Consider the following 17,532-nt stretch of genomic DNA (forward strand, 5'->3'; position numbering starts at 1 on the left):
ATCTTCTTTTGGGAATTGTCTATTCATGTCCTTAGCCCACTTTTTAATGGGATTGTTTTTTCTTCCTGATTTGTTTGAGTTCCTTATAGATCCTGGATATTAGTCCTTTGTCAGATGTATAATTTGTGAAGATTTTCTCCCACTCTGTGGGTTATCTGTTTACTCTACTGATTATTTATTTTGCTGTGTAGAAGCTTTTTAGTTTAATTAGGTCCCATCTGTTTATCTTTGTTTTGTTGCATTTGCTTTTGGGTTCTTGGTCATGAAGTCTTTGCCTATGCCAATGTCTAGAAGGGTTTTTCAAGTGTTATTTTCTAGAATCTTTATGGTTTCAGGTCTTAGATTTAAGTCTTGACCCATCCTGAGTTGATTTTTGTATAAGGTGAGAGACGAGGATCTAGTTTCATTCTTCTCCATGTGGCTTACCAATTATTCCAGCACCATTTGTTGAACAGGATGTTCTTTCCAGACATTATGTTTTTGTTTGCTTTGTCAAAGATTGGCTGTATTTGGCTTTATTTCTGGGTTCTCTATTGTGTTCCATTGGTCCATGTGCCTATTTTTATACCAGTACCATGCTGTTTTGGTGACCATGGTCTTATAGTATAGGACTTTTGGTAATTTGATGCCTCCAGATTTGTTCTTTTTGCTTAGTGTTGCTTTAGCTATGCAGGCTCTTTTTTGGTTCCCTATGAATTTTAGGATTTTTTTTCTAATTCAGTGAAGAATTATGGTAGTATTTTTATGGGAATTGCATTGAATTTGAAGATTGATTTTGGCAGTATGGTCATTTTTACAATATTGATTCTACCCATCCATGAGCATGGGATGTGTTTCCGTTTGTGTGATCTGTGATTTCTTTTAGTAGGGTTTTGTAGTTTTCCTTGTAGAGGTCTTTCACCTCTTTGGGTAGGTATATTCTTAAGTATTTCTTTTGGGGTTTTTTTTTTTTTTTTTTGAGTCTTTAGTTGATTCTCAACTCAGTCACTGTTGATATATAGCAATACTACTGATTCGTGTGCACTGATTTTGTATCCTGAAACTTGACTGAATTTATTTATCAGTTCTAGGAGCTTTTTGGATGAATCTTTAGGGTTTTTTAGGTATATAATCATGTCATTGGTTGACAGAGACAGTTTGACTTCCTTTTTACCAATTTGGATGCCCTTTATTTCTTTCTCTTGTCTGATAGCTCTGGCTAGGACTTTCAGTACTGGGTTGAATAGAAGTGCTGAGAGTGGGCATCCTTGTCTTCTTCCAGTTCTCAGGGAGAATGCGTTCAACTTTTCCCCATTCAGTATAATGTTGGCTGTGGGTCTGTCATAGATGGCTTTTATTACCTTAAGATACATTTCTTCTATGCCAGTTTTGCTGAGGGTTTTAATCCTAAAAGATTGCTACATGTTATCAAATGCTTTTTCTGTGTCTATTGAGATGATCATGTGATTTTTGTTTTTAATTCTGTTTATGTGGTGTATTGCATTTATTGACTTACATGTTAAACCATCTCTACATCCCTCATATGAAACCCACTTGATCATGGTGGATTATCTTTATGATTCAGTTAGCTAGTATTTTGTTTAGAGTTTTTACATCTATGTTCATCAGGAATATTGGTCTAGTTTTCTTTTTCTCTTACATCCCTTCCTGGTTTTGATATTAGGGTGATACTGGCTTTATAGCATGATTGAGGGGTGGATTCCCTCTTTCTCTATCTTTTAGAATAGTGTCAATAAGATTGATACCAATTCTTCTTTGAATGTTTGATAGAATTTAGCTGTGAATCTGTCTGGTCCTAGACTTTTTTTTGTTGGCAATTTTCATATTAACGTTTTTTTTCTTTTCTTTTTTCTTTTTTTTTGGACAGTGTCTCGCTCTGTTGTCCAGGCTGGAGTGCAGTGTCACAATTTCAGCTCACTGCAACCTCCACCAACAGGTTCGAGTGATTCTCCTGCCTCATCCTCCTGAGTAGCTGGGATTACAGGCACCCACTACCACACCTAGCTAATTTTTGTATTTTTTAGTAGAGACAGGGTTTCCCCATGTTGGCCAGGCTTGTCTCAAACTCCTGAGCTCAAATGATCTTCCCGCCTTGGCCTCCAAAAGCACTGGGATTCAGGCATGAGCCACTGCACCCAGCCTATATTACCATTTCAATCTCCTTGCTTGCTATTGATCTGTTTGGAGTTTCTGTTTCTTCCTGGTTTAATCTAGGAGGGTTGTATATTTCCAGGAATTTATCCACCTTCTCTAGGTTTTCTAATTTGTGTATGTGAAGGTGTTCATAGTAGACTTGAATGTTCTTTTGTATTTTAGTAGTCAGTTGGAATATCTCCTGTTTCATTTCTTATTGAGCTTATTTGGATCTTCTCTCTTCTTGGTGAATCTTGCTAATGGTCTATCAATTTTGTTTACCTTTTCTTTTCTTTCTTTTTTTTTTGAGATGGAATTTCCCTCTTATTGCCCAGGCTGGAGGGCAATGGCATGATCTCGCCTCACTGCAACCTCCACCTCCTGGGTTCAAGTGATTCTCCTGTCTCAGCCTTCTGAGTAGCTGGTATTATGGGCATGTGCCACCATGCCTGGCTGATTTTGTATTTTTAGTAGAGACAGGGTCTCTCCATGCTGATCAGGTTGGTCTCGAACTCCTGACCTCAGGTGATCCACCCGCCTCGACCTCCCAAAGTGCTAGGTGAGCCACCACATCCTGCCCTTGTTCCTTGTTTACCTTTTCAAAGAACCTGCTTTCTGTTTCATTATCTTTTGAGTTTTTTTTTGTTGTTTGTTTCAATTTCATTTCATTCTGCTCTGATCTTTGTTATTTCCTTTCATATATGTGTATATATATATATATAATTGTGTTTTAGGTTTTGGGGTACACATGAAGAACATGCAAGATTGTTCTTTTGTTGGGTTTGGGTTTGGTTTGTTCTTGTTTCTCCGGTTCCTTGAAGCATGACCTTAGATTGGCTATTTGTACTCCTTGAGACTTTTTGATGTAGGCATTCAATGCAGTGAATTTTCCTCTTATCACCACTTTTGCTGTATCCCAGAGGTTTTGATAGGTTGTGTCACTATTATCATTCAGTTCACAGAATTTTTAAATTTCCATCTTGATGTCATTGTTGACCCAAAGATCATTCAGGAACAGGTTATTTAATTTCCATGTATCTACATGGTTTTGAGAGCTCCTTTTGGAGCTGATTTCCAATTTTATCCCACTGTGGTCTAAGAAAATGCTTGCTATAATTTCAGTTTTCTTAAATTTGTGGACACTTGTTTTGTGGCCTATCATATGATCTTTCTTGTAGAATGTTCCATGTACTGATGAATAGAATACATATTCTGCAGTTGTTGGGTAGACTGTTCTGTAAATATCTGTTAGATCCATTTGTTTTCGGGTATCATTTAAGTTCATTGTTTCTTTGTTGACTTTCTGTCTTGATGACCTCTCTAGTGCTGTCAATGGAGTATTGAAGTCCCCTACTATTATTGCATTGCTGTGTATCTCACTTCTTAGGTCTAGTGGTAATTGTTTTATAAATTTGGGAGCTCCAGTGTTAGGTGCATATATATTTAGGATTGTGATATTTTCCTGTTGGACTAGTTCTTTTATAATTATATAATGTCACTCTTTGCCTTTCTTAACTCTTGTTGCTTTAAAGTCTGTTTTATCTGATAAAAGAATAGCTGCTCCTACTTGCTTTTGGTGTCCATTTGCATGTAACATCTTTTTCTGCCCCTTTACCTTAAGTTAGTGTGAGTCCTTATGTGTCAGGTGAGTCTCTTGAAGACAGCAGGTACTTGCTTGATAAATTCTTATCCATTTTGCCATTCTCTATCTTTTAAGTGGAGCATTTAGGCCATTTACATTCAACGTTAGTATGAGAAGTGAGGTACTATTATATTCATCATGCTAGTTGTTGCCTGAATATTTGGTTGGTTTTTTTTTTTCATTGTGTTATTGTTTTATAGGTCCTGTGAGATTTATGCTTCAAGGACGTTGTATTTTGGTGTATCTTGAGGATTTCCTTCAAGATTTGGAGCTCCTTTAGCATTCTTGTAATGCTGGCTTGGTAGTGGTGAATTCTCTCAGCGTTTGTTTGTCTAAAAAAGACTGTATCTTTCCTTCATTTATGAAGCTTAGTTTCACTGGATACGACATTCTTGGCTGATAATTGTTTTGTTTAAGGAGGCTAAAGATAGGATTCAAATCCCTTTTAGCTTGTAGGATTTCTGCTGAGAAGTCTGCTGTTAATCTGATAGGTTTTCCTTTATAGGTTACCTGATGCTTTTGCCTCACATCTCTTAAGATTATTTCCTATATCTTGACTGTAGATAACCTAATTACTGTGTGCATAGGCAATGATCTCTTTGTGATGAATTTCCGAGGTGTTCTTTGAGCTTCTTGTATTTGGATGTCTAGATCTTTATGAAGGCCAGGGAAGTTTTCCACAATTATTCCCTCAAATATGTTTCCAACATTTAGATTTCTCTTCTTCCTCGGGAACACTAATTATTCTTAGTTTTGGTTGTTTAACATAAACCCAAACTTCTTGGAGGCTTTGTTCATTTTTTTAAATTCTTTTTTATTTGTCTTGGTCAGATTGGGTTAATTTGAAAGCCTTGTTTTCAAGCTCTAAAGTTCTTTCTTCTGCTTCCCCTATTCTATTACTGAGACTTTCCAGTGTATTTTGCATTTCTCTAAGTGTGTCCTTTATTTCTAGAAGTTGTAATTGTTTTCTATTTATGATATTTCTCTGGAGATTTTTCTATCCATGTCCTGTATTAATTTTTTTGATTTCTTAAAGTTGGTATTTACCTTTCTCTGGTGCCTCCTTTAGTAGGTTAATAACTGACCTTCAGAATTCTTTTTCTGGCAATTCAGAGATTTCTTCTTGGTTTGGATTTATTGCTGGTGAGCTAGTGTGATCTTTTGGGGGTGTTAACCTTGTTTTGTCATATTACCAGAATTGTTTTTCTGGTTCTTTCTCATGTGAGTAGACTATGTCATATGGAAGATCTAGGACTCAAGGGCTGTTGTTCAGATTCTTTTGTCCCATGGGTACTCCCTTGATGTGGTGTTCTCCCCCTTTCCCTAGGGATGGATTCTCTTGGTTTTCCTGGTACGTTCCTACATTAGTTCCTGGAACGAAAGTTCGTGATCTGTGTCTCCAGACACTCCTGTGTCTGTCTGAGTGGGAGCTACAAGTTAGTCCTGCCTCCTATCTGCCATCTTACACTGTCTCGTCCCTTCTTTATGCCTTTTTGGCTTTGGTCCCTAGAAATCAATTCTCTCCTCAGGCTTATTCTCCTGTTTAGTTTTCCTGAAACATATTTCACTAGTAGGCCCAGTTATCAAGTCTGGTTCCACACTTCAGTGAGGTTCACCTTCTTCACTAACATCAGTTCCTTTTAATATCCCCAAAATAATTCTATTTGGGCCTATTTACAGGATCCAAGAGCATCTTCTTTTTCAGGCTGAGCATGAGCTTTTGTCTTTGACTTACTTGTGGGATAGAAGTGGCTACTTTATACCTGTATTCTTTGGGGAAAATAAGATACTCTGTTACCCTTTCTAGGCAGTATGACTGACTCTTTTTATAATGCTTCCCTTGATGAACTCCACCTTTCTCTGCCTCAGAACTTTATTGTTTATATTTTTCCAGGAAATAGAATGGACAATCTTGTAAAAGAAAAAATGTTTTAAACAGGGAAAGAATGTACATTGAGGAACATTATTATAATATTCCTAGCTAGAATCACCATCTCTAATCTCCCTCCAAATAAATGCCTTAAGCCTATGCTTCTCACACTTATCACAATGACACACTCCTGGTGGCAAGGAGAGGGAGAGTGCATGCAACTTGAGAGTCAATGTGTATCAGGAAGTAAGAAGAATCAAAGCAGTTGCTGGCCAAGGTCACCCTATCCTTTACTGATATCATTTAATTAACTTATTTTTCTGACCTAAGTTCAACAGGATGTAACTTACCACACTTCTTCCCTACTCATCAAAGATTTCTACAAACTTCTGTGGGCTTACATGCACACCTGAGAAGGCTCTGTAGGTTGCCTGGGCTAAGGAAAGTCCATGTTACCTATTTTTATTTTTCATTATGGTATTTATGTATTAATGTACTTAATAATTTATAATGTTCCTATATACAATGAACAAAATTAAAATCCAGCTATTCCTAGTAGTCAATATAATTGTGAAGTCATTTTGCTGATATTTGTACTAAAGGTTGCAAAACAGCAGTACTCACTGCCTAATTTTTATGACTTTCATTTAAATTAGTGCCTCTCTACTGGGGTGATTTATCCTCCCACATGACATTTGGCAATGCCTGGATACATTTTTGGTTACCACAATAAGGAAAGGAGTGTGACAAGCATATACTGGGTAGAGGCCAGAGATACTGTTAAACACCCTACAGTGCACACGACAACCCTACAACAAAGAATTGCCCATTCCCAAATGCCAATAGTGCTAAGATTGATAAACCTTTTTTAAATTTTGAAATGTTATTTTTCTTATATTTCTCACTAGTAATTCTCTAACTTCATTTTGTGATGTTTTCCATAGCCAATATCAACTTTTAATGTGACTGATATTATACTGATTTCTATGAGGAAGTTTACCAAAATTATTTTTTTACAAATTTTTGTTCATTTAAAAAATGATTTAGCTATCCTTGGATCTAGGAACATTATTACATTTAAACTAAGAATCTCCATTTTATATTTTATGAAAGAATCATATGTATTAAAAATCAAACTAAATTATTCTGGACCATGTTTTATGAAAAACAAAATCTGTTATGAACTAATGAAAAGACTTTGAAATGTAATTTGGTTCAAAAAGTTTAAGATGTCTACAGATTTCTACTCTCAGGAAAACACTAAGTATTTTTCATTCATTTAGGAAAAAATTTCTGAATATATTGCATTAATTTAACTTTTCTTCTGTTTCATTCCACATTTTACTCATGTTTTATTCTTTTCTTTAGGATAAATCTAAATGAAAATATATCAATTATTTATATTTGGTAGTTGATTTGAAGGTTTAGAATCACTGCTCCTTTCAAACCATTAGGCAAACTTCTAACTAAACAGATGGGCTTTAAACATGTTTTACAAAATTTATATTTTACCAAGTAGTAATAATTAGAGTGTAACTAATACTATAACCAATATATGTATTTGGAAAGAATTTTCTCTTCTCTTTTCATAATACTGTTGTAAGGTCTGTTCTCGCCAAGGGTAAAATGAAGAAACTGAGGCCAGCACGAAAATAATCCAATGCAAGGGAATTTATTCAGGCTCCTGGGTGAGGTTCTGCAGTCTGACAGGAGGGGCCGAAGAAGCCGCATGGACTCCTCTCAGACAGGGGGTTTTATACGGAGTAAAACAGCTCGATTGGTTGTGGGAGAGCAGGACTGCTATTGGGTAAGTCACAAGCCTTTACCTAGGACGTGGCTTGTTGTTGGTTGGAATTACTCGGCTGCTATTGGTTGTTAAGACTTGGCTGCTATTGGTTGTTAAAACGCTAGGGTTAACATTGTTTCCCTTGTTTGCATACTGAGCTCTTTTAAGGGAAGGTCAGGTTGTGTGAGCATGGGAGAAGAGGAAAAGCCTGCGCATGTCTGAGCTTGCCTGAGCTCGTCCGGGCTTGTCCAAGCTTTTGAAAGAAGTGGGGGGGTCTGCGTTCCTGCTCCTGGCGAGGCAACTGGCCTTACATTCCGACCTTTTGATGATAGATAAAGGGCACCGCTCTTTCTGACTACTTCCTGCGGAATAGGGGCGAAGTAAGGGGGACAGGTCAGTTGGCTGGTGCCTCGACTGAGACGTAGATGAAGGGATGAAGCAGCATTTGATTAACAGCTACTTGTCCAATTTCTTGCATATGAGCTTGTAGGAACTTTTACAGTTGTGTTGCAGCTGGGGCTGTCAGTTGTTCCATAGCAGAGAAAGAGATTCTGAGAGTGTGCTTTGAACAGCAAGATCCCTGTTAGGGTGGTGTCAGGTCCCGTAGGTGATCATGACAGGTTGAACTCAGTCTGGAGGGGAACTGCGGCTAAGGGGGATTCGTTGAGGGAGGCACACAAAAAACAATTAGTAAAGTTTATGACTTCAGTTAAACTTAACATATTAATGCCTTGCTGTACTAGTGCCTTGTTTCCAGGATTCCTGCAAATAGAACCGCCAGGCATAGTAGGGACTGGCCTTAAGGGGAGATATTAGAAGGATTGTTAGGAGGAGGATTTGAAGGATTAGGAATTGACAGGCAGGGGCCGCGGGTGAGGTGAAGGCAAGTGAGGCCCAGGGATTTGGATTTCCACTGGTCATTTTGCGGTGCCAGTTTAAGGCGGGACACATGATACCACAGGTTGTGACCCAGGAGCTTGGCAGCTGTGGGGGTGGTCAGGATAATGACGTGGGGTCCTGACCACATGGGCTGCAGAGATCCTGGCTGGAGCTCCCGGAGGAGAACACTGTCACCTGGCTGAAGGGGTGCTGCTGGGTGCGAGTCTCCAGGTCCTGGAACAATGGGGAGAGCATGATCTGCATGCTCCCTGAGTAAGTGGCGGAGGAGAGATAGATAGGGAAGGTAGGTGACTAGGGGAGGTGGTTGCACTGGGAAATTATGAGAGACCAGGAAGGGTCAGCCGTACAGTAACTCAAAGGGACTAAGGCCCATTGGTTCCCGTGGGGTGGCTCAGATCTGGGCTAGAGCAAGAGGTAGGAGAGTAGGCCAAGAAAGTTTTACCTCAATGGTCAGTTTGGCTAAATGGTCTTTGAGAATGCCGTGGGCCCGTTCAACCTTACCCAATGACTTAGGGTGGTAGGGGATGTGTAGTTTCCAGGAGATGTTGAGAGACTTGACGACCAGCTGGACTACCTGGGCTATGAATGCCGGACCATTGTCTGACTGGATGGTGGCAAGTAGGCCAAAGCGGGGGATGATCTCTTGAATAAGAATGGAGGCTACCGTGTCTGTTGTTTCCTGCGACGTGGAGAAGGCTTCAATTCAACCTGAAAAGGTATCTACAAAGGTCAGGAGGTAGCAAAGTTTTTTGTGAGTGGGCATATGGGTGAAATTAATTTGCCAATCCTGAGCTGGCAGGTTGCCATGCATTTGGTGGGTGGGAAACTGTAGCCTTAAGCTTCCCTGAGACGAGACCTTAGAGCAAGTAATGCATGTTATGTGTACCTGCTCAATTGTCTATTGCAAATCTGGTGAATAAAAGAGGGGTTGCACAAAGTGGTGTAACGCTTTGGGCCCTATATGTAAGGATTGGTGGATTTCGGCAATAATTTTAGGAGCCTGTTCCCATGGGAGGGTGATCTTATTATTTAGGTAGATTCAGCCCTGGTCAGACTCAGTTCCACCCCTTAACATAAGGTCCTGTCTTTCTGATAGTGTGTACACTGGTGACGTGGCTGTGGTAAGGAACAGGACTGGAGTGGGAGCCAGCCTAGTACTGGTTAGAGCCTTTGCTACTGCATCTGCCCTTGCATTGCCCCAAGAAATGGCATCCTGCTGGGCCCGGTGCCCCCGAGAGTGGATGACAGCGACCTCTTTGGGGAGTAACAGAGCCTGCAAGAGGTTTGAGATATGGGTGGCATTGACTATGGGGGTCCCTTTTATGGTAAGGAATCCTCGCTCTTTCCAAAGGGCAGAGTGACAGTGGGTAATAAGGAAAGCATACTTGGAGTCTGTAAAGATATTTGCCCATTTTCCCTTTGCTAGTGCAAGAGCTCGGGTTAAGGTGATGAGCTCTGCCTTTTGGGATGTCATCCCATCAGGGAGTTGGTGTGCCTCGAGGGTGGCTGAATCTGTGACTACAGCATAAGCCGCTTTTCGCCATCCCTCTGTTATTACTGAACTCCCATTTACATACAAGGTAAGGTCTGGGCTGGAGAGTGGAAGGCTAGATAGACCCTCTCATGGTTTGGCAAATGCCTCTATTAGTTCAGGACAGAAATGAATTGGGGAAGGGGAGTGGGATGGAAGGGGAGATAAAGTAGCTGGGTTGAGTGGAGAAGAGGGATGAAGACTGACTGAAGGATTTTCAATGAAGAGTAGATGAAACTATTGTAACTGGGAAGGTCCTAGGTGTGTGAGAGACTTATGAGAGAGAAGGTCAGTGAGCCGATGGGGAGAAAATACCAAGATGGGTTGGTCTAAGGCAAGTTTTAGGGATTCCTTAGTGAGTTCTGTTGCCACCCCCAAGGCCCGCAGGCAAGGCTGTCATCCCCTGACCATGGGGTCAAGTTGCTTTGATAAGTAGGCTACCGGATGATACACAGGGCCTATGGGCTGGGTTAAGACTCCAACTGCAATTCCCTGTTTTTCGTCAGTGAAAAAATGGAAGGGGCAGTTGAGATTGGGTAATTGGAGTGGAGGTGCCGTGGACAAGGCAGTTTGTAGAGTTTTAAAAGCCTGTTTTAATACCTCAGGGTGGGAGAGGGGTCCCGTGGGTGTGTCTTTAGCCGCCACATACAGAGGTTTAGCCAGGGAGGCAAAATTAGGTATCCAATGGCAGAAAAATCTTACAAACCCTAAAAAGGAGAGAATTTGGTCTGCTGTCTCTGGAGGCTGTAGTGAAAGGAGTGCCTTTTTACAGTCTGTCATCAGGCTCTTAGTTGTAGGGGTGAGGCAAATGCCTAAGTAAACTATTGCGGTGACTGACAACTGTGCCTTGGATGGGGATACTCGGTATCCTTTGGATCCCAAAAAGTTAAGAAGAGTGGCAGTATGCTGTTGAGACAGGGAGAGGGAGGGACTACAGAGTAAAAGGTCATCCACATATTGGAGGAGGAGTCTGGGTTGGAGAGGGCAGGAGATCAGCCGCTAAGGCCTCCCCAAAAATATGGGGACTGTCTGAATCCCTGGGGCACAACTGTCCAGGTAAGCTGTTGTGACAGATTAGTGTCTGGATCAGTCCAGGAGAAAGCAAAGAGAAAATAAGATTCAAGGTGTAGAGGAATGGTAAAGAAGGCATCCTTGAGGCCAAGAACTGTAAAATGGGAAGTGTTGGAGACAATGTTGGATAACAAGATGTATGGGTTGGGGACTACCGGGTGGAGGGGTACTACTGCCTCGTTAATAAGGCATAGGTCCTGAACCAAGCGATAGTCGCCGGACGGCTTTTGGACTGGTAATATAAGAGTGTTACAAGGAGAACTGGTGGGAATAAGGAGTCCCTGGGCTAGGAGTCGAGTGATGATGGGCTTCAGGCCCTGACGGTGGGTCTTTGAAATGGGAAACTGCGGACATGAGGGAAAGTGAGTAGGATTCTTGAGAAATATTTTAACTAGTGTGTGATGTCTTGCCACTACAGGCTTGGAAGTATCCCACACGAAGGGATTGACTATATTGGAAGGGATAGGGGGTTGAGGCAAAGGGTTAAGACAGGGCATAGTCTCAGTTAGGAGAGACAGTAGGAGGTGTGTATGTGAGGGGTTTGACTTCGTGTATGTGAGATTAGTGAGTTGGAGGGTGGCCTCTACAGTCTGGAGAATATCTCGTCCTAGCAAGGGAACTGGGCATGAGGGTATGATTAAAAAGGAGAGAAGGGGTGTCCCTCGAGGAGACAGGTTAGGAGAGGGGTTTGGTTGGGATAGGAAAGCCTTCCATCAACTCCCATGACTGAGACCTGGGAAGGTATGCTAGGCCCTGAGTAGGAAGGTAATATAGGGTAGGTAGCCCCCGTGTCCACTAAGAAGGAAATGGACTTATCCGCTACCTACAGCGTTACCCTGGGCTTGGCAAGGGTGATGGGTGTCCTCGAGTCCGGGCTGCATCAGTCATCCAGAAGGCCAAGAAATTCAAGTGAAGGGACTGCCTCCTGCAGACCGGCCTGCTCCCCACATAGAGGTGCGGGGAGTGGGCATTTGGTCCGGGATGGGCAATCAACCATCCAGTGTCCAGTTTGTTTGCAATTTGGGCAAGGTCCAGGGGGTGGTTGAGGACAGGGGCACTCCCAGTCCCAATGTCCTTCTTGACCACATCTATAACAGAACCCAGGCAGGGCCTTTAAAACATTTCGGAAGGGTTTCAATGGACCTCCCTCACCAGATGTTCAGTGGGCTGCCAGCCTCAGGGCTGCTACAAGAGCTCGGGTTTGGAGGCCAACCTTCTGCCTTAAGTGGGCCTGTCGGGTGGCCTCAGCCTTATCCTCTCGGCCATTAAAAACTTTAAATGCCATGTTTAACAGGTCTCGCATGGGAGTCTGGGGGCCCTCCTCAGCTTTTTTAAGTTTCCTCCTTATATCAGCCGCTGACTGGGAGATAAAGTGGGTGGCTAGGACCGTAGCTCCTACTGAGGAGGCCGGATCCAGCTGTGTATGGAGGATCATAGCATTAGTTAAGTGGTCAAGGAAGACGGCTGGGTTTTCATCAGGTCCCTGAGTTATTTCCCTTAACTTATCATAATTGACTACCTTTTGGGCTGCGCTTTGCATGCCAGCCAGGAGGCACCGTAGCATCTGGCCTCAGCAGTGGCGGCCATCTCGATCGTCCTGATAGTCCCAATTAGGGTCGGCCTCTGGGACCACTGCCGCACCTACTGGCATCTGGTTATCAATCAGATGTACCTGATTAGCATGTTCCTGGGCTGCTGTAAAAATCCGGTCGCACTCGTCTGGGGTGAGGGTGGAGGATAGGATTACAAAAGTGTCATGCCAGGTTAAATCATATGCCTGAGTAAGGTAACGGAATTCCTTGGTGTAAGCAGTAGGGTTGATGGAAAAAGAACCTAGGCATTTCTCAATGGCCGATAGGTCGAAGGGGGAGAAGGGAACGTGCACTCGGACAATGCCCTCTGCTCCGGCCACCTTGTGGAGGGGGCAAAGGAGGGAGGCCTCGTCATTGGGAGCACCGTGTGAGTGGGTGTGAGCCCTAACAGGAGAGGTCAGGTTGTAATTAGGAGGTGGAGGAGCTGAAGGGGGTTGAGGTTTATCATAGCAGAGGATTATTGGGTCGGGCCAGCAGAAAGGAGAGTTCTTCAGACGCATCAGGGTCAGAAAAGGAAGAGAAGGAAGGTGGAGGGGCTAAGGGTGAAGAGGAGGTTTCTTTGGCTAGAAACACTTGGGTGGTGGTGCAAGAGGAACAGAGGGTGGGTCGGGAATGAAGATACCAGAAAGCCTGCATGTTTATAATGATCATAATTAGGAAGAAAACAAGAAAAGACATGGCCAGGGCTATTTGTCACATGGCTACAATAAAGACAGTACCGCATACAAGACTGACGAACAAAGGGTGGGTGCCCCCCAGATGGGAGACCAGTCTGATGCCTTCCCGGCCATGTCCCCGTGGAACCGCAGGTTGAGGCCCACACAAGCCCCGCAGCTGTTACGCTGTAGGACTACACATAAACTCACTCACTCACTCACTTGCATTGGAATTAGGCAGAAAGAAAGAAGGATAGGATTAAAAGTGTAAAGCAGCTACCATCTTAAGGGCGAGGCACAGGATAGGATTAAAAGTGTAAAGCGACCACCATCTTAAGGGTGAGGCACAGCCGCCATCTTAGATGGGAGAGAAAGAGAGAGCTAAGAGCAGGAAGCGGCCACCATCTTAAGGGCAAGGTATGGCCACCATTTTGAGAGGGAGAGAGAGAAGAAAAGAGAAAAGAAAAAAAAAAAAGAGAAACAGAAAAAGAAACCAAAAAAGAAAAACAGATGAGAAGGAAACTGTATTTTCAGTTTCTTTCTAACGGGAGCCTTTATGCCAAATAGGCCAGTTTGAATTAAAGAATTTGGTATAAGCCGGGGGTTTGGATCTGCCGCGAGGCAGGGCTGCTTTAACAGGGCTTCTGAGTACTCACACCTCAGTTGCTGGTGAGGGTTCAGGAAAGTGGGGATGTCTCCCTCAAATTCCTACCCTAAAAATCCCCTCACGGGGAGAGAACAAGAGTGTAGGGATGTCTCCTCTTACACTCAGGTCCTAAACTGGAGTCACGGACTCATGGGGAAGGAAGCCGGAGTCACGGACTCAAGGCAGGAGGCCTCCCAGGGTCATGGACCCATGGAGAAGGAAGGGAGGGAAGCCCGAGTCACAGACTCGTGGCGGGAGGCCTGCCAGGGTCACGGACCCATGGGGAAGGAAGCTGGGGGTCATGGACCCCGCGGCAGTGGGAATCCCTGATGCTGCGCAGCGGTTTTTGGACAGGGACTCCCTGAAAGCAGCAGGTGGGGTAGTGGGTAACAGAAGTCTTACCTTGTGGTGAAACGGCAGCTTCCCAGTCCGGCACTATGTGGAGGAGTCAGTTTCCCCCAGGAGGGGTCTTACAACTCCTCCCGGGTTTTGGCACCATCTGTAAGGTCTGTTCTCTTCGAGGGTAAAATGAAGAAACTGAGGCCAGCAGGAAAATAATCCAATGCAAGGGAATTTATTCAGGCTCCTGGGTGAGGTTCTGCAGTCCGACAGGAGGGGCCGGAGAAGTCACATGGACTCCTCTCAGACAGGGGGTTTTATAGGGAGTGAAACAGCTCAATTGGTTGTGGGAGAGCAGGACTGCTATTGGGTAAGTTACAGGCCTTTACCTAGGACTTGGCTTGTTGTTGGTTGGAATTACTCAGCTGCTATTGGTTGTTAAGACTTGGCTGCTGTTGGTTGTTAAGACTTAGCTGTTATTGGTTGTTAAGACTCGGCTGCTATTGGTTGTTAAGATGCTAGGGTTACCACACCTTGTTTGCATACTGAGCTCTTTTAAGGGAAGGTCAGGCTGTGTGAGCATGGGAGAAGGGAAAAAGCCTGAGCATGTCTGAGCTTGCCTGAGCTCGTCCGGGCTTGTCCGAGCTTTTGAAAAGAAGGGGGGGGGGGGTCTGCATCCGTGCTCCCGGTGAGGCAACCAGCCTTACAACTGTCATGACAGAGAGTTCCACATCATACACATAAATGCAAAAAGAAACCATTTCCATCTGAATTATTGTCATTTCTTGTATGTAAAATTCTCTTTGTTTATAGCACACTTTAATGCCAGATGCATCACATGAATCACAACTCATTTGCCTTTTCACAACCTTGAAATGTGTCAGTTTACATATTAATTTCATTGCAGATATTTATTCATTATGCTACACTCTACACATTTTTTAAATGTGCAGTATTTCCCATTGGAAGTTAATGACAAAAATAGATTTCTCAGCAATTTTCTAATATCCATGACCAAAAAGTTAACCTTTTTTGTTTGCTTTTTAATTTGTCATTAAGAAGCTAGAGCAACAGTGTTCAATAGTAATATAATACAAGCCACAAATATAATTTAAATTTCCCTACTAGCCATATGAAATAAATAAAAATGAGTGAAACTAACATATCATAGCAATATATTTTATTCAACCCATTATGTATCCAAAATATCATTCCAACTTATAAAAAATTATTGAGATTTTTACTTTTTTTCATAGTAAGTCTTCAAAATGTGGTTTGTATTTTATACTTACAACATATCTCAATTTGCATGCTAAGTATTCATCTGAAGTATCTGATCTGTATTTAGATCCCATAAAATTTTACAGTTAAAGTTGATTTACATACATAAGTTGTTCCAAAGGAACTTGAAAATGTTCCAGTAACTGAATCAAGTGCCAAAGAATCATTTTCCTCAATATTTGCACCCACATTCACAAATAATTGATTTCACTTTCATGCAGAAGCATACTAATTTTAAAACTGCATCTCAGTTAAATCAATTCACTAATTGTTGTGTTAATTCAGTATTAACCTTGAATTCAAGGTCAAAAAACAATTTTAGATTTATCAATATCAACAAAGCCTTCAAATTTTTCTGGTATTTTTGCAGCCAATTTACATGCTGTCATTTATAAGTAAAATACTTTGCATATTCATTCACATGTCAAATCATTATTGCTGATTTGTATTATGAAAAGTTTGAATTTTAACATATATGCTTGTACCTGTGTAGTTAGGTCATAAATAAGCTTTCTTTTCACAATGTCTCCAAATTTCACTCTTACAGATATTAATTTCTAATAGCAGTAAACAAATATATTGTATTATTACCAGATTTTACAGAGTTTCAGCTAACCCTAGCCTGTGGCAACACTACATTTTATAAGCCTAAGGTTAGAGCTTTTTGTGCACTCCCCTTCCCCAACTGAGAGCAGCCACACTTTTCTACATGCAACTTCATATTTGATTGCTCCTGGTGGCACATTTGCAAACCAGGGAGCCTACATAGTGCCTTCTTCAATTGGACAAAGTTATGGGCGACATTCACATTAAGTCAATTTGTCTTTCTGATTGGTAACCTATTGTTTTGCATTTCTTTTATTTTTGAAATGTTTAATCTTACTTGAGAAATCTCCGCTGTTCAAAACAGAGGCTTTATCCAAACAAGTCTATTAAATCACCAATTTGAATCTGTTTTTACATTTCTTGCCAAGGTGGCCAGGAAGTTCTGGAGCTAAATTAATGCTACTAGGCCCCTCGCTAAACATAGGACTTCTGGAAAACAGCATATATTTAAGTCTTGGTAAAAATAAATTATCTGGGAACTCATTATATTCTATGCCTTCTATACAATTATTCTTCCAGGCTTTGTGAACTTTTGGATAAGAATAAATGAGAAAACACAGGTTGACATAAGAGCTTATACATTAATTTTCATAGCAGCATTATTCATAATAGTCAAAAAAGTAGAAACAACCCAAATGTCCATCAACTGATGAATAAACAAAATGTGGTACATCCACATAGTGGAACATTATTGAGCCATAAACAGGAATGAACCACTGATACACATTACAACATGAATGAGCCTTGAAAGCATTATGCTACATGAAAGAAGCCAGTCATATACACATAGTATATGATACCATTTGTATAAAACATCTAGAATAAAAAATTCCACAGAGATAGAACATAGATTCATGGTTGCCAGGAGCTGGAGGAAGGGGAAAATGGGGAGTGACTATTAATAAGTATGAGGTTTCCTTTGGGGATGATGAAAATGCTGTGGAATCAAGTAGTGGTGATGTTCAACTTTGTGACTAAATTAAAAGCTGCCGGATTGTACATGTTAAATAGGTGAATTTATGGTATGTGGATTATATTTCAATGAATATTATTAATAATTCAATATCATTGATTATATTTCAATGAATATTATTTCGATGAATATTAAGTATATCTATATATTAAGAATTATTGATCAAATGATTTTTTTAATATAGTATTTTCTATAGCCTTTACTATCAGAGAATATTCTTGCCCTCAGAACCTCTCACCCTGTCTTTATCAATACACTAGTGGTCTATTTAACTTACTTTGAGTGGAAGGAATTATTTTTGCATCCTGAATGTTATAACTAGAAGTCAAAAGGTGGATTTTTCTGTTCCAAAATCTGGTACTTATGAGTTGTGTAACTTTGGATCAAGTCAGGTGCTCAATTTCCTCATCTGTAAAAATGGCAATGGATTTGATGATGTAAGTCAGGCACTTTTTAAAAACATTAATTTCCTTGTATAATTAAATGGAAGGAACCCGATGATATTG

General features: G+C 41.4%; 2 protein-coding genes across 9 annotated transcripts in view; one reads left to right on the forward strand and one right to left on the reverse strand.

Annotated features, from left to right (window-relative positions):
- Window positions 1–17,532, forward strand: part of DEUP1 (deuterosome assembly protein 1) — a 121,016-nt gene that overhangs the window by 61,542 nt on the left and 41,942 nt on the right. The window lies entirely within an intron of this gene.
- Window positions 16,449–17,532, reverse strand: part of SMCO4 (single-pass membrane protein with coiled-coil domains 4) — a 136,758-nt gene continuing 135,674 nt past the window's right edge. Inside the window, exon 4 of the mRNA XM_064365400.1 lies at window positions 16,449–17,435. Within this exon, the coding sequence (XP_064221470.1) occupies window positions 17,415–17,435 (21 nt within the window). The 3' untranslated portion in view covers window positions 16,449–17,414. The remainder of the gene's footprint in view (window positions 17,436–17,532) is intronic.

This window comes from Aotus nancymaae, unplaced genomic scaffold (genome assembly GCF_030222135.1).
Source record: "Aotus nancymaae isolate 86718 unplaced genomic scaffold, 86718_ANA_hifiasm-v0.15.2.pri h1tg000059l, whole genome shotgun sequence".
NCBI lineage: Eukaryota > Metazoa > Chordata > Mammalia > Primates > Aotidae > Aotus > Aotus nancymaae.